Source organism: Xyrauchen texanus, chromosome 32, assembly GCF_025860055.1.
Source record: "Xyrauchen texanus isolate HMW12.3.18 chromosome 32, RBS_HiC_50CHRs, whole genome shotgun sequence".
Taxonomy (NCBI): Eukaryota; Metazoa; Chordata; class Actinopteri; order Cypriniformes; family Catostomidae; genus Xyrauchen; species Xyrauchen texanus.
In genome coordinates, this window is record NC_068307.1 from 11,665,092 (window position 1) to 11,686,025 (window position 20,934).

The window sequence follows — 20,934 nt, forward strand, 5'->3', positions numbered from 1 at the left end:
TAAACATTGGGCTTTGGTCTCTTTAAACTTTAATTTATCTTATTTATTTTCGCGATCTGAAAATGTGACTTTACTCATTAAATATGCATTAGGACGTCTGTAGTCTATATTAAATTAATGCAGTATATGGCAGGTTGTAACGCTCTCGAGACCTGGTTATCCCTCTCGAAACATATCATGATTACTTGTTTTATAAAGTCACGTATTCCACACGGGACGAGATTCGAATGCGGTTGAATGAAACAAAGACACTTCTGTTCAAAAACATTTTTAGAAGTCTTGCTTCCAAATAGGTGAATAGGCCATTCAACTAGTAATATTAGTCTTCTTCATGGTCCCAAGACGTGGGCATAATTGCTAATTGGGCTGTAATTGGGAGACAGAGATTTGGGATCACGCGCTCGTCTCTCATTAGAATTTCTGTTAGCGTGTAAGGATAATATTGTTCCAGGATCCGTGCCCAGAATACATTATTGTTTATTAAAGCTGCGGTGACGAGGAGAAGTGTAGTCAATTTTCCACCTTCTGATGAACAAGACTTGATGCGCTGACGCTTCCCATGAGGCTCTTTAGCTGATTAACGTAATAGGTTTTCAAGAGTCCATGTTTTATCTGATAATTTGAGCCATTAAACGGAAGTCAAGTGTACGGTCACAGAGTCGTGTATCGAATGAGTGAAACCACAGGCTTTGAAGTCCACCAGAAATGTCATTTAACTGTGGACTGACTGACTTAAGCAGTATATCAATAGCTATTTGTTTGCAGCTTTTTCGTCACATTTATAATATGCGATCGATACGTTGTGTTGAGATATTTATTTATTTTATGTATTTATTTATTTATTGAAACTGTGAAATCACAGTAGGCTCTTATGAGGTTTATTTGGCTAATTTACTGTGACTGATTATATTTTCAAAATGTTCGCAATTTTGTCGCAATCGCGTTCACTTTTGTTTATGAAGGCGAAAGTTTTGTCAACGTAAATCTTGATTGACAGCGTTTTCCATTTATAAATCCTTTAAAATAGAAAACAAAAGCACACTTTGAATGGGGGGGAAAAAAGCCAAAAATCTTTAAATGCCATTCACAGTTCCCAAATCATTCAAATATGGGAAAGCAACGAAGAAACCATTTCGAATACATTTTAAGCAATTAAGCATCACTTGAAATAAGCAGACACATTTGAAATAAAAATCACACATTTGAAAGTGAATTTTCCTTCACATTAAAAAGATCCGACATTATTGCAGTATTTACGATTTTATTTTAGCAGATGTACTTTACTGCGTCAACAGTCGTCAACAAATTTACAAATTTATCAAACATTTTTATTTACACATAGATTGCATTTATTAATGAAATGCCTTTGTTCCATCTTGCCTACAAATAATTGCTTGATAGTCCCGTATGGCAGTGGTTTGATTAAATAATATTTGATTTTAATATATGTACAATTCCTCGATGACGTTATTTCTCCCATCCCGTTCATCTTCGTTCATGTCGTTGGAAGATGTTAAAGCGCCACAAAAATCGAGTGGTTCATCAGTCCAAGTTCAGTCAAAGGCTGTCCACGTCTTAGTTTTTGTGTCCTCTGGAAGAATCGTTTCCGGTAGATAAACAACTGGCATTATCGTGCAATTTCCGAATGTGCTTTTTCAAGTCAAAGTTCCGACAGAAGCCTTTCCCGCAGGTTCCACATGTGAAGGGCTTCTTGTCGTTGTGCGTGTGCATGTGGAACGTGAGGTTATAGATCTGATGGAAGGCTTTGCTACAGATTGAGCACTTGTACTGCTTCTCTCCACTGTGCGTCAGTTTGTGATTTTTGTAATTACCTGAAAAATAATCATACAAACGAATGAAGTAAATAAAAGCATTTTCAACTGCAAAAATTAGATGCAATAAGTTTTTCTCTCTCTCTCTCTCTCTCTCTCTGGGGGTCAACAGTTCACAATTAAGTTGCATTTAACAAAAGAGTTTCATTTTCAAGCCTTCCTTAATCAGCATTTTGTGTGTTGAAGTCAAGAAGTTGTCAAACTTAGTTAATATCAAAGCCAAAACAGCCGAGATCTGTCGGCGTACAAAGGAGTGAAAGGTCTGTGTCTTGACCCACATGAAATTTTAAAATCTTGGTAAGGGTAAGTAGTTACCAGACTGACAAGTCGTGTTTACATTGATCTCATTTAAACTTAAGGCCTTGCTCCTCCAACAGCAAAAAAATATCTAATCGTTATACAATACATTCCGATTTGGTTTTTATTCATTTTATATGAGAAAATGTTAAATGTTAATTTAATTAAGGAAAATCCAGAGCTTGAATGCTTACCTTTTTGATGAAAGCCTTTCCCACAAAATTCACAGATGAATGGTTTGTAGCCCGCATGAATTCGTATATGTGTGTTTAAGGTCGAGCTTCTGTTGAAAGCTTTTCCACACTGGTTACATTTATGAGGTTTTTCCTGTAAACGCAGTCACAAATCTTGGTCACATATGACATCTCGAGAAAGCAAATACATATTTAGGCTATGCATGTTATTAAAACCACAATGTGCATTTACTTACCTGTGTGTGAATTATTTTGTGTCTACACAATGTGCTGGCCTGCCGGAAACCTTTCCCACATACTTTACACAAGAACGGCCTTGCGCCTGTGTGTACCGGCATGTGACGCGTGAGGTTATAGTGCGCATTGAAGACCTAGAAAACAAAATGGCCTTGTTTAAAAATCAAAGGCTACCAGGTCTGTTTTAACATAATTGTCATGTTTGCATGTACACTAAAATCCCTTTAAAACTGGCACGTTCTGCAATTTACCTTTCCACAAACTTCACACGTGAAGTTCTTGGGCTTCCCGTCAGAAGAACAGTTACTCGTCTTGTTATGCGCTTTCACTCCGTTCTTCTCCGTCAAACTGTGATTCCCCCGCACAATCTGGTCCAGCTGTCCAGGCAGATGCTCTTTATGTGGGTACTGAGGTGTGGGGAATTTCTCGGGTGAAGCACAGGCAAGTTTTGCATTCTCCAGCAAGAGGAGCTTCTGGTGTGCGCTTATGGCTTGTGCTTGAGAGTTTGCAATTGCTGAGGAAAATAAATGTCCGCTCAGTAGCTCGGACTGATGATAAGCAGAGTCCAGGTAATTGAGATAACACAGTGATCCGTTGGTAGGCATGGCCAGCGCTTGGTGGATAACCTGGGGTTTGATAACCCGGCTTCCCGGCAATACAGAGTGTTTGATGCCTGAATCCATTTTGCTGCAGATGCCACAATTGGCTTTACACGTTGCCGCTGAAGTGCATAGTGCTCCCCTGAAATTAACTTTCCAAAACTCAGAATAGTTCATCAAAGCCTTGGCCTGCAGGTCGTAGCTGAACGGCTGTATTGGGATCATGCATGGAAAAGGGGTGCACAAGCCGACCGTCTTCTTCCCTTCTGATCCCTCAAGTCCTCTGCGTTCTTCCGTGGTTGCTTTCGGTTCCGAAGTCTTGGACATGATTCTGTCGATGGAAAAGGCCAGGGACTTGGGTGCCGCCGTGGCCCCGCTCCTGTCGTCTAGTCTCGGGCAGGACATCACTGCTTCAAGAGGGAGATAACTCGCCATCGCTACCGAACTTGGTGTGAGCATCGACCAGCCACCCCGTCCTCTCCTGTTGAATTCCAGAGAAGCCAGGACACGCACCAGTTTAATAAGCACCTTGCTTTTACAATGTCATCCATTTGCATTCAAATGGCCATCCCCAGAACAATAGCATCCAGGGGTACCCGATTAATGCTCATTAACTAGTACACACAAAATTAACAGGACATTACAGAGCTCGTTAAGCAGAGAATAAGACAAAACCCCTCCCAGAGTCGATTCCTATTCAGCACTTGCGAAAATCATACAGTGAACTTACGCCCGAGAATCGATGTTGTAGTTTACCTTTACTCCAAAGCGCACAGCAGATGTATTCAAAGATAACTGCGTGACTGCACTGTCACATTTTACTCGCAGACGTCCAGTTTACTGTCTGGAGCGCTTAGCTGACATCACCTGCTCTTGCTCTTATCAGGGTGACAAGGAAACGCCATTACCAGAACTGTCCCCTTTCTTACCGCTTATTTATACACGGCCACGGGGGTGGTATTCATGACAGATACTACAGATTATTATTTAAGTTTCTTGTCCCAAATCGTCTGTTACACATCCACAGCACAGTTCACATGCATGACCGTGAAGTGCAGATGGAGTGTATTAAAAGAAAACTACCAGTAATCTATATCTCATTATTGACATTATTGTCGTGACTATTATTTTATTATTACTGGTTTTAAATAATAATAAAAAAAAGATCAATAGCCCTAACGTTTATCGTGTTAAAAAGTACCCGGGTCAAAATAAATAGCGTATTGTTTTAGATGTTTAAAATGAGCAACATTTTTAAGCATTATCTTTTTATTTTTACCTTTCCATAAATTCAGATAATTATATATATATTTTTTTTTTGACATTTTGGGATTTTTCTACTCAGTTTCACAGAAAATGTGTTGCTCACAGGTTGGTTTAATGAGATGGATTTTGGGGACCGTCCGGCTAGTTTCAATTTTCATTGCAAGTTGCTAATCCTTGTCGCTGAAATTGCTTTTCCATGCTGGTTTACAGTATACGTACTATTTGTACAATTGAGAAGGTCCCATTTCCACCTGTTTAGAGAGCAGATTACGAGAGCAGAACCTCCCTCGGATCCTATTAAACGTCTTTCCTCCTTCTCCCATTCAGAGGAACCAATTTTCCAGATTCAGAGTTCAGCCCCGAAAGAGGCAGCTCTTTCACTTTTAGCTACTAAAGCACTGCGTGGAACCTGGTTTTGTGTTTTTCTGAAATAAAGGGAAGGATTAAAGGAGGGAAGAAAAGACTTAGCCTGGACAGAGGTATACCACAAAATGGAAAAAAAGCCCCTTTTAAAGCTGTATAAAAAGTTTGCTGGAATCCAGAGTTTTGTGTGCTTGCTACAATGACCAGTAGCCCTCTCGTCTTTTTTTAAGAGAGCCAGCTTGAATTCATTTGTTTGCAGACTTCACCTGAGACTCACAACAGATTATTACAAAAAAAAAGCCCGAAGAGAAGCGTTTCAAGTTCAAACACAGTGATTATCTTTACTGTGAGAAGAATATGGTTGATGTTTCTCACAAAGTGTTGCATGGAGATACTGAGTTAACATTATGCTGTTTTTTTTTTATTATTCTTTTTTTAAATGATTGCATTTTGATTGCATTTCTCTCTTTAAAACTGTCAGTACCAAAAATTAAGTTACATCGAGTGGAATGTTGATATGATTCTTTCGTCAGAAATCTTTGGAATAGTTTTTATATTTTGAAGTTTGCAGATACATTTATCAGTAGTTTATTTATATGTAAAGTGTAAAATGCGGGTTAATTTCTTATTTTACCAAACACATTTGTTATTATTATTTGTATGTTTTTATTTGTATTTGTATTTATTTTATTTTTTTACAGTTTTTAAACATTTTACTGTAATAATTTTTACTGTATATATATATATATATATATATATATATATATATATATATATATATATATATATATATATATACACACACACACACACACACACACACACACACACACACACACACAGTTTTTAAACATTTCAAGTTTTTACATCTTCAAATGAGCACAACATATTAATTTAATAAGTCCGGAAAACCAATAGCTTGCATTTTATTAATAAATATGCTCTTATTATTCTATGCTTTATCACTCCAACAGGCCCACGGCCCATCATCTCTTTTAAGTGATCGGGCTGAACAGCCAAGATGCATAAATAAATGTGAGCTGCACATTGAGCCATATTCATTTCGTGACTATTAGCTGCTTTTGTATACTTGATGTGGACTTTTTTTGCTAAATTTGTCACTTAGTGAACATCAGTCACATTTTACATTAGCCTATAGCGTCCATGTTACAATGGTATTACATAAGTAACTAATTTGAACTTAATGTAAAATTACTCTTTGAAACCGCTTGTTATTGCACACTGTTATTGCTGTTTTTATTAATTAGTTTGGTATGTAATATGTTTAACCCGTTCTCACGTGGACACTATAATGTAAAGTTACCCTGTCATATATAAATATTTATATTTGCAATGGTCAATCTACATATTAAATATGTAATTAGTGAATGCTCATCCCCAGCAGGGCTACTTTTCTGTGTCCACGTTGTGTAAATAAATTAAACCCTGATACTCTTAGAAGATATTGAACCTTTAGATTTACAATTTTTTAAAGTTCAAATATACATTTCTAACAATCAGAAAGGTTCAAAGTTGAACTTATAGGTTCGATAAAGATCACGTGGTTATTTTGTATATGGTTAACAGTTATTTTTTTAACATTTGTTTTGGCCAAAGGGTTCATATATCCTGGCCTATTCCTTTATTAACCTTTTCCACGATGGACTGTTGGGATATTTTTATTATTATTATTATTATTTCACATTCTTTAATCCCATTACACATATAAAGCATTTTGTACAAATAATTATTACATGCACAAACAAACTGAGAGTAGGACAACACCAGCACAAATGCTACAGAACACAAACACACACACAGGTTTACTTAGCTATCTAAATGGGGACATTCCATACATCTATTGTTTTACCCTAACAAAAAACTTTCTGCATTTTTACAATTTTAAAACATCTTTATTAACTATATATATTTTTTACAAACAGGGATGTCACCAAAAGAAGGTATTGCTAACTTTAGGGTACAAAGTTGTCCCCCAAATATAATTTAATAGGAACAAACACACACACACACACACACACACACACACACACATGTTGGTCTACCTTATATCATTATGAGGACTTTCCATAGACATAATTATTTTGTACAAACTATTCTAGCCCCTAAACCTAACACAACCCCTAAACCTAACCCTCACAGTAAACGTTCTGCTTTTTTACATTTCAAATAAAGCATCGTTTAATGTGTTTAAACTATTTAAATTATGGGAACACTAGAAATGTCCTCATAAACCACATTCATAGCATACCCTTGTAGTAACCTAACAGTGGACTATCCAAGATATGGCTGACTGGTTGAATGCAAATAGTTTCCAGGAGTTTATCCCTACATTTCAAGGTTGATATCACAGAAATGCCCACTCTTTTTAACTGTCCCCTATGCAGCAAACAAAAATGTTCTCTAATGAAACAGATATTGGCTTTTATAATCAAAATGACCCATTGTTCATTATGGCCAAACAGTAAAATGTTTGTTTCATCAGACCAAAGGACATTTCTCCAAAAAGTAAGATCTTTGTCCCTGTGTGCACTTGCAAACTTTAGTCTAGCTTTTTTGTGGTGTTTTGGAGCAGTGGCTTCTTCCTTGCTGAGGTTTCAGGTTATGCCGATATAGGACTCGTTTTACTGTGGATATAGATACTTGTCTACATTTGTCATTATGGCCAAACAGTACAATTTTTGTTTCATCAGACCAGAGGACATTTCTCCAAAAATTAAGATCTTTGTCCTCATATGCACTTTTTACTGTGGATATAGATACTTGTCTACCTATTTCCTCCAGCATCATCACAAGGTCCTTTGCTGTTGTTCTGGGATTGATTTGCACTTTTCGCACCAAACTACGTTAATCTATAGTAGACATAATGCATCTCCTTCCTGAGCGGTATGATGTCTATGTGGACCCATGTTGTTTATACTTGCATACTATTATTTGTACAGATGAAGGAGGTACCTTCAGGCATTTGGAAATTGCTCCCAAGGATGAACCAGTCTTGCGGAGGTCCACCATTTTATTTCTGAGGTCTTGGCTGATTTCTTTTGATTTTCCCATGATGTCTAGTAAAGAGGCACTGAGTTTGAAGGTAGGCCTTAAAATAAATCCACAGGTACACCTCTAGTTCAGTACACCTCCATCAGTAGCTAATTTTCTAAAGGCTTGGCGTCATTTTCTGGAATTTTCCAAGCTGCATAAAGGCACAGTTAACTTACTGTATGTAAACTTCTGACCCACTGAAATTGTGATATAGTCAATTAAAAATGAAACAATCTGTCTGTAAACAGCAGACAAAGAGGGCAAATTTCTTATGTCATGTACAAAGTAGTCCTAAACGACATGCCAAAACTATAGTTTGTTAATATGAAATCTGTTGAGTGGTTAAAAAATGAGTTTTAATGACTTCAACCTAAGTGTATTTAAACTTCTGTCTTTAACTCTATCTATCTATCCATCCATCCATCCATCCATCCATCCGGCTGTCTGTCTGTACATCCGTCCATCTGACTGTCTATCTATCTATCTATCTATCTATCTAGTCTGTCCGTCCATCTGTCTGTCTGTCTGTCCGTCTCTCTATCTATCTACTCTGTGTGTCCATCCATTCATACATCCAAGGCTCTGATTAAGAAGTGTCACACTAAACCACATTCATGAATCCCCAGGTTAACTTCTCTGCAAATAGTATGGCAGTTTCAACAACAATGAAATATGCTTTAACTAACATACAGACTAACAAATAAATAAACAAACAAAAATTTAGCAATAGTAAGAGAAAAAGGAAGCTGTCGAAGTTGCTAAAAAAAAATGAGATGTGTTGTCAGGTAGTTGCTGTGGACTGCAAAAAAAAAGTCTGTTTTAGTGGTCTCGTGTGAGTCCTTTTGTCAGCCACATCTTCTGTCCTGAAGCCTGCCTGCATTCCATCACCATGTCAAAGCCTCTATTTTTCACCTGCCCTTTCTATAACTCTCACCTCACTGCCTGTCCGTTCACCTCTCTTCAGTATCCCAGAACACACACATAGAAACAAGACACAATCACTCAAATCTGCACATACAGTATGCCAAACATTTGCATGCATGGACATAGTATTTTCTCAATAGATTTTTGCGATTGTGTGGTCATCTCATAGCCATACACCACGCCCTATCTAGTGCATGCTCTCTTAGCCAGCTCTTTTCTTTTTGAAATTGTCTTTTAGTGCACCTGTCTTCTCTATTTTCCTTTTCAAGTCCCAACATTCAAGTGCTTAGTGAACCATTTTTACTCCTGCTCATTCAAACTGCCTCTATTTTTCTGACCCATGTGCAGTTGGTTCTCCTTAATGTCAGCTCTGAAAGGCGCAGTGGTTTCCAAAGCGAGGGGGGACTCAACTGCACCTTTGATGCTCCGAGCAAAAGGTTTGAATGCTTTTTTCCAAAACAATGGCGAGGAAGCCTGACAAAGCCGCGGGTGCAGGGCAACCTGAGTAACCCTACTTCACCTTCCTGTTCACCATTCACATACCTCATCTGTCGACCAAATTAAATATGGTCTGCAAAATGGACAAGAGAATGTCCCCTCCAGTGCTATGGGACGGAAGACACTGCGGAACGCAGGCAACGTGTCTTGTAAGGCTGGACATTAACATATTCACTTCAGGCTCAAAGAACAGGTGGATGAGTGACGAATAGGAACGAGATTTGATTGGCTTTAGAGGATGTGAGCTCATTGCTCTCAAGGGCCTGATTATCCACTTTATACATATTTGAAGCATATTTGTGTCTCTTTGTTTAGATCTCTTAAGTTATCAGACTCTCACATGACATTAGTGTGGAGAGGCCATGTAGTACAACGCAACACTTGTAATGAGTAATGACTAGTTAATACTTTAAAAGTCCATTTCATTGTTACAAGCAATAGCATTTATAAAATGCCATTATTGTTTTTACATTTTTATGCACTATTCACTTCCTGATTCTCCTTTTGCATAATAAACTAAGTTTACATCTTATATTTCAGGTTCATTACAAGTTAAGCCCTGTTAACAGCATTTGTGGCATATTGTTGATTTACACAGAAATTTATTTTGAATGGTCTCTCCTGAGGTTAAATTTAGGCACTTACAATGGAAGTGAATGGTGCCAATTATTGGTGGGTTTAAAGGCAATGTGAAGCTTCTAATGTGAAGCATAAGCACTTTAAATAAATCTTCTGTTAAAACTCATGTATTAATTGAGCTGTAAATTGGTTTAAATCATCATTGTTACGGTCGTTTTAAGGTTTACTGTGTTTTGTTGTCATCATGGCATTGAAGTTGTAAAACTGGATATAACTTTACACAGAAAAGGTTAGTAAGCAAGTTTATCACACTTAAATTATGTTAACACTCATTGTTTACTTCTTGTGGCTTTACTTTTGAAACTTAATATAAATGTTCATGGATTGGCCCCATTCACTTCCATTGTAAGTGCCTCACTCTAATTCAGATTTTTTTAAGAAAAGGAGGGACAAGTCAAAATATTTTTTGTATTAATAAACACGCTGTCAATTGAGCTTAACTTTTATTGAACCTGGAATATTTCTTTAAATTAAATTCCCTTTCTTATAGATTCTGTATATGTCTCAGGTGATCTAGTCATTGTCAAATGTTTTGTATTATATTGCAGTTTATTTGAAATAATTATTTAACACATGGGAAAACAAATGGGAATTACAAGTCGTAAGAATAGTATGAGTTTGCAAAATAGTACGAAATTGTACGTGTAGGCTCATTGGAGAAAACATTGCAGTTTGGAATGAGATGAGGGAACCTTATTACCGGTTATTGATATATGTCAGTTATTTGTAGCGCATTGCAGGAATAAATATGGAATGAGTTACCAAATTTGTTTACTAATATAGTAAACAAGGCCAGCTGAAATGTCAATTTGAAATTCTGTTTGTTGATTGGTTGGTCTCTATGGGAACAATAACACAATTAATTAACTCTGACCCTAAACTTCAGCTGTGATCCTTTTTCAAGGAGTTTCCATGTATGCATGCAACACTTGTTGGCTGCTTTTCCTTCACTATTCTGCCCAACTCAAAAAAGTAGAGCAGTCATAATTAACGCATTAACGCATGTGATTATTTAAAAAATTTAACGTGTTATTTTTTCTTAATTAACACATTTACCATTAATACAACATAAACCAGAGACAGCTGGGATAGCCTCCAACACTATCTGTGACCCTACATAGTCAAGCGGCTATAGAAGATGGATGGACAGCATTAACCAGCATAAACACTGGTTGGAAGGGCAGAACATTTGCGATGTGTATGCCCAAAGTCATTACACGGACGACAATTCACAACATACACAAATCAGCGCTTCTGTGTCAGCGATAAAATGATGTAGAAAGGACCACTTAATGCTATTTGATGTACAAAACAAGCCCTAAAATTATTAATAGTAAAAGTATTTTTTATCCTATGCGAGGCACATTTGAATTACCACAGAAGCACATCAAGTCTTAACTATCACCAAAATGCAGAATAAGATATTGTCTGCAAGTGCTTTTCATGTGGAGTTCAAAGTGGCACTTGATGCAAATCTTGAACGCAGCTTCACGATTGCTGTAGCAAAGCAGATAGCCACAGTCTACCAGCAGATTAATTTATAACCAAGATAATAAAAGCTTTATAAGATCATGAGAAACATACATTCAGTCAAGTGTGTCCAAATGTTGGACTGGTGGTGAATGTGTTACAAGTAATTTCAATGCATGAACCCAAAAGGGCAGATAAGATAGTGGTATAAGGCGAGTAAGATCTCAGCATAATCCCATTCATAGGACCATACATGACACACTTTATTCTCTGTGCCATTTTTGATTAAAGCAGGATGATCATCTGATAATAATCTTCATCTCTCTCACTCTCAACCTGATGGTGCTCTCATGAGCTGAACATGATGTGAGATTGCTTCAAACATTAAGCTATTCATTTCACAAAAAAGATGAAAAAATAATCAGTCCCAGTGTACTCCTGTCCTAATGCGGAGATAAGACGGTTGTGGTTAGTCTTAAAAACCATAAGAGGCTTTAAATTGTCCTTGTTGAAGGATCTGACATCTACCTGTTTACTTAGAGGGTTTACTTGGAGACTCGATCAGCCATTAAATTCCTAAACACAAGCAGTTCTACCTATGAGAAAAGTCGGCTATAGCCTAGGATATAGTTATTCTTTGGCTTGTCATCACACAGTGACATCTGTTCACCTAGGCAGTTTGAAACCACACATGCTGGGTCTTGAATTGAAATGTTTAAATCTAACACAACGTTGGCACACAAATGTAATCTTGTGCTACTTTATCTGTATATTTGTGTCTGCAATTTCTGTTTTTCATTTGCCCACCACATTCGTTCTGAGGTCACACGCTGTGCTTGAAGTCGGGGCCCACCTTGTATCCACGTCACTAAGCCTCTCTCCCGTACAGATGCAAGTGTGAACCTGGGGCCAGTTCTTGTTGTGACGGTCAATTGGAAAATCTTTTATTTGGATACATTTACCATTCCTATTTCCTAACCTGATTGAGGCTTAAAAGCCAAAGCAGCTCAGATCGTGCCAGAATAAATCTCCTTGCCTATTATTTTGTTGCTAGGCCCTCTCCCTCTCAAAATTGTTGCATTGTGTTGGGATTTATTAGAAAATTAAATGTATAATATCCAAGCCTCCTCTTATGGCACTCTGTGCATGGCGGCAGAGCATATATTTCCTCCTCTGTTGATTAAACTGAAATCAGAGCGAGAGTGGGCTTCTGAGAAAGCGTACATTGCCACAATTAGGTCACAGCAGCAGGCCACAGGAACATATTCTACAGTAGTCCTCTCTCATTTGTCTTTCCCTGCCCTGTGCCCCTGCACCGAGGAACAGACCAAATTGTATCCATGGGTTTGGATCGGAAAGGGTAAGGAAATGAAAAGGCAATTTCCATCTCCTAGTTAAAGCTTTTCCATTCCTTTCTCTCATTCTGAGTGCTGCATTATTGCCCATAGTCAGTGCTCCAGGGGGTTAAATGAAACGCTTCACCTCGGTTATACTAAGCAATGTGCCAATGGACACTACATGCAATGTAATGCAAAAGATAACTATGTAAATGTAAGCCTTAATGAAATGATACATTAGAGAATCTTGTTTGGTAGTGAACGGTGAGCATTTGAATCCTTATTTTGGTTGTTTTTCTTATCCTTGCAGACTTGTTTTCAAGCTATGATATACATAAGATGTTGCATCTTCATTTAATTTGTCATGGTATTATTATCTAATCCCTTGAATATTATTTATTGTCTAGAAGACCAGATGGAATTTTTTTGGAAATCTTATATAAAAAATGTTAATCTGGTTGAGAAGATCTGCCTTGGGACTGGTCTGTGTCATCTTTCGTCAGTCAATCTCCTTCTGTCCAGCAATATAGGCACTGAAGCTGAGCTATGACTTAATCCTAATATGTTAATCTTCAGACGTTTTTCTTTCCTTTTCTTTTTTTGGTGGCTGTGTGGGAGGGTGTGTGAAGTGGGCAAGTCATGGTTGGGGGCAAGTACTGCGTGCTGTTATAAAGTATTAAACGAAGCCTGTGTTGGATTTGGTGAGTGTAAAAATCAATGGTCTAATTTAGGTTATCTTTTAAGACTTTTCTGCATGAACTGACAAATGTTTTATAACTGATAAGGTGTTGTCAGAGCAATGGGAGTCATACTACAGCTCACTCAAAAAAAAAGATTTTTGCTGCTTGATCAAATTACTTAATTAAAATAAACAAAATCAACACAATTCTAGAACATTTTGACACAACTTGATTTAATTGGATTTTATCCATTTAACATCATGCGACCCCACACCCACATGTGTGGATGTTGTATTTTGGCTTTGCTATACACAACGCATAATTTCATTTCATTTAAACTGACAGATATCAGTTCAGGAGGCTCTGTGCTGTCAGTAAAGTGTTAAACTTGTGACCAAAAAACATTGCATCGATCACAGCTGTGTTTGTTTTTGGTTTAAACGGCAATAAAACTACATCTGGTAAGAAACGTGATTAGTTTTTTCATTGAAACTTGTTTGATTAAAAAAATTTGTCTCTCTAGTTTCATACAATTTTTTAAATTTAAGCTATTTATCGTGAAATGGCACGCTGTTAAACACAATGACCACATATGTGGATGGTATGCTCAGTTGCATTTAAAATATACTATATTCATTGTGTATTATCACATTGCGAATGAATGGATGCATCCAAAAACTGGAAAATGTCGCTTTCAAAGGCTGAATATATAGAGTTAGGATGAAAAGGAGGTGCATTCTGAACTGTTCTGAGACCAGTGCATACAGATGGCACACTGGAGGTTAAGTCATTCACTAAATAGGGAACAAAGGAACATCCTATAGTTTGCTATGCAGCTAAGTGCATTCAATCCAAACTTCCAATTTAAAGTTCAGTTTCAGGCTGCAGATGATGTTTGGACTACTCAACATGGTTGGCAGACATGGGGCAATGGTAATCAGTGCATAGATTCAGAATTTACAATGTATAATTTTATCTTAACATGGTTGGCAGTGATTGAATGATGCTGGCCATTACTTTGAATTAATGATGCTGTTTTCTGATGTAATGTCTGTAATGTCTCAAAAACATAAATAACCAATACTCCTGGAAAAATTATAAGCAATTTGGAAAGAAATAAAATCAGACTTTTTATAGCTCTGTATTATTTAAAATATCTCAACTTAGTCCCACTGTCCACAGATGTGGACATCAAATTATAGGAAAACTATTTTGCCTAAAAAGGAAAAAATCCTTCTGCATGCTTTTTAAGGGGCTAATAGTAACAAATCAAAAAGAGGAATGGATAATGCACACAGCAGTCATGCTCGGGTCTCACTCAGGTGGTTAAATTTGGACTACAAGAATACATTTTGTGGCTAAATGTTCAAATTAAGTGTTATTTTATGAGGTTTTGTGCAAAATGAATATAAAGGGGGATACTTTTAGTATTTAATGTTTTGTTAAATATATAAATATAAGATATTTATTTGAGTTACATTTAAACGTCTAATTTTGTTGGGTTTGCCCAATTCAACTAAGCTCTTTTCATAGTAATTTTAAGTTAAGTAAACTCATTTCAAACAAATGGAACCTCTGTCCATGATTAAATCAAATTCAGCCATAGGACTTTTTTTTTTTTTTTTTTTTGAGTGCTGGCTTAGACCAAGCAAGAGTTGCCACTGGAACAGTTGGCTTGACTGATACATTTATTATTATTGCTATTATCAATAAAAGAACAAAAACGGATTATTTTGAATTATTTTATTTTTGTAAGTCTTCCATTCCATCTGTGGCAAGACAGAAGCAAGATGAATCAACCAGTTACTTTCCACAAAACCAAAAGCTTTTGGCTAAGATTGTCCAACAACTGGGAAATGCAGCTACTGCACAGAGGGGAATTTAAAGAGGTATATACACAAAACAATTGTTGAGATGATGGAAACTGGCAAGCGTTTCATGGCTAAATGCTTTGTTTCAAAGGCTGAAGAGAAGGGTATAAACAAAATGCTTTCTTGCCATTTTCCTCAAATGCAGAATAAATAAATGTTTTAATATTTCTTGAATGGCTTAAAAACCAACAAAAATGTTGATGACAGTTAAAGTATATCACAAAAAAGCTTTTGTAATATATTGCATCTCTAAAATACACCTACAAACATATCACCTTACCTAACTTGTTAAGAAAAAGGTGTCTTAAAACATTTTGGATGATAAACACATTGTGGATTATTGACTTATTGTGGAAGTTCATACAATCATATCAGTTGGCCTACATTCCAAACGAAACAAGTAATAGGTCACAGTTATGTACTATTAATGTATTTACAAAACGTTTAAGAAGCGCCATACAGTTTGCATTGAGCAGGGACACAACAAGCATTATTCCTTACCATCTCACACAACATGGTTTACAAATGGTACTCCATATTGCTTAGAAACATTTAGGAATGCATTTTCAGATATTTCTTTCACCAAATAACTTTAAACAGTGTCAATAATTTAATTTGTATTGTTTGTTTGTCATCTGAATTGAGTTGAATATACCTTTTAGATCCATCATTTTAATTGAAGTTGGTCTCTTTTCAGTCATAACACATGACATTAATAACATCCAAACATGTACAAGTGAAAGACAGCAGTGTACATGCATCATTTTAGGCCATGATAAACATGGCTGACCAAACAGTCCACACCTAATTGTCTTTGACGGGATCTAATCATCTTCCTCATCGCTGTCCTTCATGGATATTCCTTGCATCCCTCCCTCTCTTACAGATACCGTAGCCTCTTCAAGAATCAGCCTGTTTCTCACCGTCTCATACATCTTGGTGTTCAGAGTGGAGTCCAACACTCCTTGTAGTCGGAAATCACGATACTTTTTCTGCAAGAACAGAGATGATTGTTGAAAGAGTTGCATAAAGATAAAGTGGAGCTGGCTTTTCTTTCATTAGATAACATTACTTATTATATAAGCATTAACAGAAATGTTAAACACCTTTTATATTTGGCACTTTCCAAAAATAGGTTATATGTATATAGTATATATGGTGTCACATTACTTTTTATAACCATTAGAGGCAAAAAACACATGTTTTCTTGTTGAAGAAAAGTGGTAGCTTCATTTGGATCCATTTAACAGCACAGCGGGAAGACAAATCCCTTTTGTTATTTTAAGAAAAGAAAAAAATATATATATAGGGTACAACAGGGCTAACCTTTTGGAAAATCAGTTTTTTTTTTTCTGGTCAAAATGTGGATCAAGATTTGTTTGAATATATATTATAACAGAAGTTTGTTTTGATTAAATTATTGATTCTTTTTTTTTTTTTTAAATGGGGGCTATTGAGAGGGGGCTTTATTGGCATTCTCTAAATATAGGGAGAATAGTTATTAGGCAAAATTTATTAAATTAGGGAAATACTTTTCAGTCTTTAAGAAAAATTAAGATAATGCCTATTCAAAATAACCACTTCAAAAAAGGGTTAAACATTTCCTGTGATTTTCAAATCACATTTGACATTTCATAACATCTCAAGTATTCTATAAACAAATTAAGCTCCACTGTGATTGGATCAGTCGATGTGAACGCATTTGAAACTTTCTTCTTAACAAATCTTTTCCCCCCCACTTAAGAAAAAGAGCAGGGGGGGGGGCTTTTTACCCCAATACTATCCTTTAACTTGTTGGACAGTTATACAAAATCCTTTGATTTAATCACCTCGAACAAAACTTAACAATTACAAATAGGTATTTTGTCTGAAATAAGTATGATCATTTCAGGGATTTTCATTAGCTACATAAATGTACAACTTTTTATAAATTAGTATATATTAGATTAAAAAATGCTTAATTTATGGGACATATACAGTACATTTATCAATAACAATATTAGGTCACTAACTTGCTAGATTTAGTTTAGGGTTAAATCTGCTACCCATTTTTGGTGTAGTTATTTTATTGTTTTGTTTTTTCTTTAATCTTTATGTTTATTTATTTATTGCTAGAAAGAAACATAATCATACAAAAGGAACAAATATATCCCAAATTTTGTGTTAAATAAATTTGACACAAGTGTTACCAAAAAGGTAGCAAAACTAATAGAATAAATGTAAAGCAAAGCTCATGTAATATTTACATTTACATTTACATTTATTCATTTGGCAGACGCTTTTATCCAAAGCGACTTGCAAAAGAGGAAAAACATCAGTGAATCATCTTAGGGAGACAGTGGTACGAAAAGTGCCATATTACAAAGTTTCACTATCGTCAGAATAGTATACAAAACAGATTTAAGTGCAACAAGAAATGTAATTTTTTTTTTTTTATTTTTTTACTGTTTTAATACTTAAACAAGACAACTAGAAAAATATTTGTAAGGTTACTTGTATAAGAAACTGTTAGTCTTGGCCAACTGCTATTGTGAAAAACAACTCTTTGCTGAGAGGCTTTATTAGTCCAGTACTAAACCTAATCTGTGTGGGGTACAAAAAAGTTCCTTCCTTTATGTTTGTTTAGCAAGAAAGGCATAAACAGGCATATTTTGCCTGAGATATATCCACACACCATGAATGCACGTGAATAACTATGACATCCTATAGATAAATCTAGCTGAAACATTGAGTACAAGCGGAGGCTGGCGAGGTTTTTTACTTGGCTGATCCACATCTGTAGTTTCATTCTGATTGATTGGTATGTGTGCATTGAGAAACTAGATATTAAAGAGATCTCATTTGTGACATTTCTAATGGGAGTGGTCATCGATTCTGTAGTTTACCTTTACAATTCTGATAAGGATTTTCAGCTGATACATGTGCAACTGCAGGTCCATACGGTCTGTTAGCCATGTGCCCAGGAGATTCATTGTGCTGGTGTACCATTGCTGAAACACAAATACATTGTTCTCCAGCAAAGACAAACACACATATAAATGCTGCCACACACAAAGACATATTAATACACATCTAAACATGACACAAATAAACACATATGAAGGTAGTAGTTTTGTATGAAGAAAAAAATGTGAAAACACCAATATCAGATTATTTTAAACAAAATTCCAGAGCCTTTCCAATCCTCAAAGTATAAGACCTCCAAAATGCTCACCAACCTAAACTAATAAGACAACCTATAAACTGAATGTTGTTATATTTGGATGTATTAGATATAGGTCTGGTCAGCTGTGTCGTCAATTTATAGGATTACGCATAAACTAATTTCAGATGCTAAATTTGGAGCTTTCCAAATATAGCATAAAGCTATGCTGGGCAGAATATTTTCAGTTGTAGAGGCATATTAAGGAGGAAATTGACTTTTAGAGTACAGCTTTAAGAGGCACTGAGAGCACAATGGTGACATTAAAAGGGGGGCTGTTAATGAAAGAGGTCCCAACACGATCTGCCCTGGAGGAAGTCCTTCTGTCACAGTCATGATCCTCATCCAAATCTCTCCCTGTCTCCACAGCTCCACCCAGGAACTGCTAATTGACAGTTTCGGATCCCATCAGCTGTCTCCTGTGCTGCTTTTGGACATTGATCATGAGAGATGTTGGCCATGTTATGGCAGCCACAATCCTGCCCTTAGACTACGTTCAGTCTTTGCTTCAAACTGTGGCACTTTCTGTCACATTGAGATCCAAACATCCATCATTCCCAGTGGACATGTTGTTTTTACCCAGTCACAATGAGCTCGCTAATGTAACCGTGGCTAAAGTATTATTTATTTTTACTTTTTTTAAATGAGCCATCCTCCTTTTAGTCTCTATGTTTTGCTCTCCCTATTCACTATATGAGACTCCCTTAACAAATAGCCAGTGCATTTAGCTTTTGGACTGCAGATGTTGGACTGTGGGGAGGATCTCGTTCTAAGTTTAATTGATTAGTTATGATTGAGCTGGGCTGATGGTAATCTGAGCTGACTGAGTCTCAATGGTTTAGAATCTAAAGTAGGGGCATAGATTCCAGGGGGTTTGGGGGGGGGGGGGTTAATAAAAACAAGAAAGTATAACCCCCCAATATTAATACCATGATCGATGAAAACATTAAAAACATAAAAAACATTTAAAACAGTAAATTCTTCAAACTGTAACCCACCCCAAATCTACACCCTTTATATAAAGGAAACTAAATAGAGAGTCAGGAGATCTTGGATAACTGCAGCACTCTTGACAGTATCAATATTAGGCCTCATACATACAATTATACAACATTCAAGTACAAATGTGACCAGCTCCAATATTTTGAGTCACTTTGAAATTTTTAGTTTTCTGTTCTAAAGTAAAATAGTAAAAATTCTCAGTCAACATTTAAATGATTTACATTATATCTCAGCAACGGTTTGAAATGGAAACATAATAGTTACAGCATTAGAAAGCAGAGACTTTCCTTTTTACTTTAATGTATAAAACTGAAAATTTGTTTCTGGGTCAAAGTGATTCAAATTGATTGAGCGGGTTACATATTATTTGTTTTCACACAGCCAGCATTGCCATGACCTTATACAAGTGTAACATTCATGTCAACCAACACACCTTTTTGTGGTCAGAGCCTCAAGTGTATTATACTACTCGATAAGCAATTTATTCCATTGGTTCCAAGCAAGTCACCATTGTAACCTATAACGCTGAAAGTCACAAGTTTAGTCATTAGACGGTGGTACGTTAGGGCTGGGTATTGATACAGATTTCCCAATTCGATTCGGATTCACAAGCTCTCGATTTGATTAGATATTGATTAAATTGAATTTCATATGAGTATATTTCAGTTCAAATTTATATTTTGCTTAAATATGAAACAAAATGTATCTTAGCTAATGCTGTTAATAATACAGGGTACCTTCTAACTAGGTACATTACAAAAATATTATTTTTACATATTATATTTTTACATATATTTATCATTAGTTTGTCATTATAATGGTCACATTTTTTTACAATATACAAATCCATGTATTCCATGAATGAATATGATGTCTTGAAATTACATATATTATAATGCATGCATATCTATCTATCTATCTCTATTATCAAACTATAGTTTTGGTCAGTCGTTTAGGACATCTACTTTGTGCATGAGTTATTTTTCCAACAATTGTTTACAGACAGATTGTTTCACATTTAATTGATTATTTCACAATTCCAGTGGGTCAGACGTTTACATACACTAAGTTAACTGCCTTTATGCAGCTTGGAAAATTTCAGAAAATGATGTCAAGCCTTTAGAAAATTAGCCAATTCGCTTTTGATAGGAGGTGTACGGAATTGGAGATGTACCTGTGGATGTATTTTAAGGCCAACCTTCAAACTCAGTGCCTCTTCGCTTGACATCATGGGAAAATCAAAAGACATCAGCCTCCACTAGACTGGTTCATCCTTGGGAGCAATTTCCAAATGCCTGAAGGTACCTCGTTCATCTGTACGAACAATAGTACGCAAGTATAAACACCATGGGACCACGCAGCCATCATGCCGCTCAGGATGTAGATGCATTCTGTCTACTATAGATTAACGTAATTTGGTGCGAAAAGTGCAAATCAATCCCAGAACAACAGCAAAGGACCTTGTGAAG

The 20,934-nt window shown here is 36.2% G+C and overlaps 2 protein-coding genes across 4 annotated transcripts in view; both read right to left on the reverse strand.

The window, feature by feature from the left end:
• Positions 1-1,186: 1,186 nt before the first annotated feature.
• fezf2 (FEZ family zinc finger 2) lies at positions 1,187-4,738 on the reverse strand. Of its 2 annotated transcripts, XM_052100913.1 has the most exons (5): positions 4,645-4,738; positions 2,812-3,640; positions 2,560-2,694; positions 2,324-2,456; positions 1,187-1,832 (listed from the first exon to the last, which is right to left on the reverse strand). In XM_052100913.1, the coding sequence occupies exons 2-5, from the start codon at positions 3,616-3,618 to the stop codon at positions 1,576-1,578; spliced, it is 1,332 nt and encodes a 443-aa protein (XP_051956873.1). In that variant the 5' UTR covers positions 3,619-3,640; positions 4,645-4,738; the 3' UTR covers positions 1,187-1,575. The 2 variants fall into 2 exon arrangements, with proteins under 2 accessions (XP_051956873.1, XP_051956874.1); XM_052100914.1 differs by lacking the exon at positions 4,645-4,738 and having other exon boundaries at positions 2,812-3,694.
• A 10,416-nt stretch (positions 4,739-15,154) lies between these two features.
• Positions 15,155-20,934, reverse strand: part of LOC127625621 (calcium-dependent secretion activator 1-like) — a 142,355-nt gene continuing 136,575 nt past the window's right edge. For both annotated transcript variants that reach the window (XM_052100907.1, XM_052100906.1), the window contains 2 exons: positions 18,147-18,251; positions 15,155-16,253 (listed from right to left, as the gene is read on the reverse strand). In XM_052100907.1, the coding sequence (XP_051956867.1) occupies positions 16,086-16,253; positions 18,147-18,251 (273 nt within the window). In that variant the 3' untranslated portion in view covers positions 15,155-16,085. The remainder of the gene's footprint in view (positions 16,254-18,146; positions 18,252-20,934) is intronic.

Excerpts from the sequence above, each read along its gene's own strand:
- fezf2 (XM_052100913.1), bottom strand. The coding sequence starts at position 3,618 with ATGCTCACACCAAGTTCGGTAGCGATGGCGAGTTATCTCCCTCTTGAA. Across the intron at positions 2,457-2,559 it reads ACAAAATAATTCACACACAG|GAAAAACCTCATAAATGTAA; the intron begins GTAAGTAAATGC and ends CTGCGTTTACAG. Across the intron at positions 1,833-2,323 it reads GAAAGGCTTTCATCAAAAAG|GTAATTACAAAAATCACAAA; the intron begins GTAAGCATTCAA and ends ATTATTTTTCAG.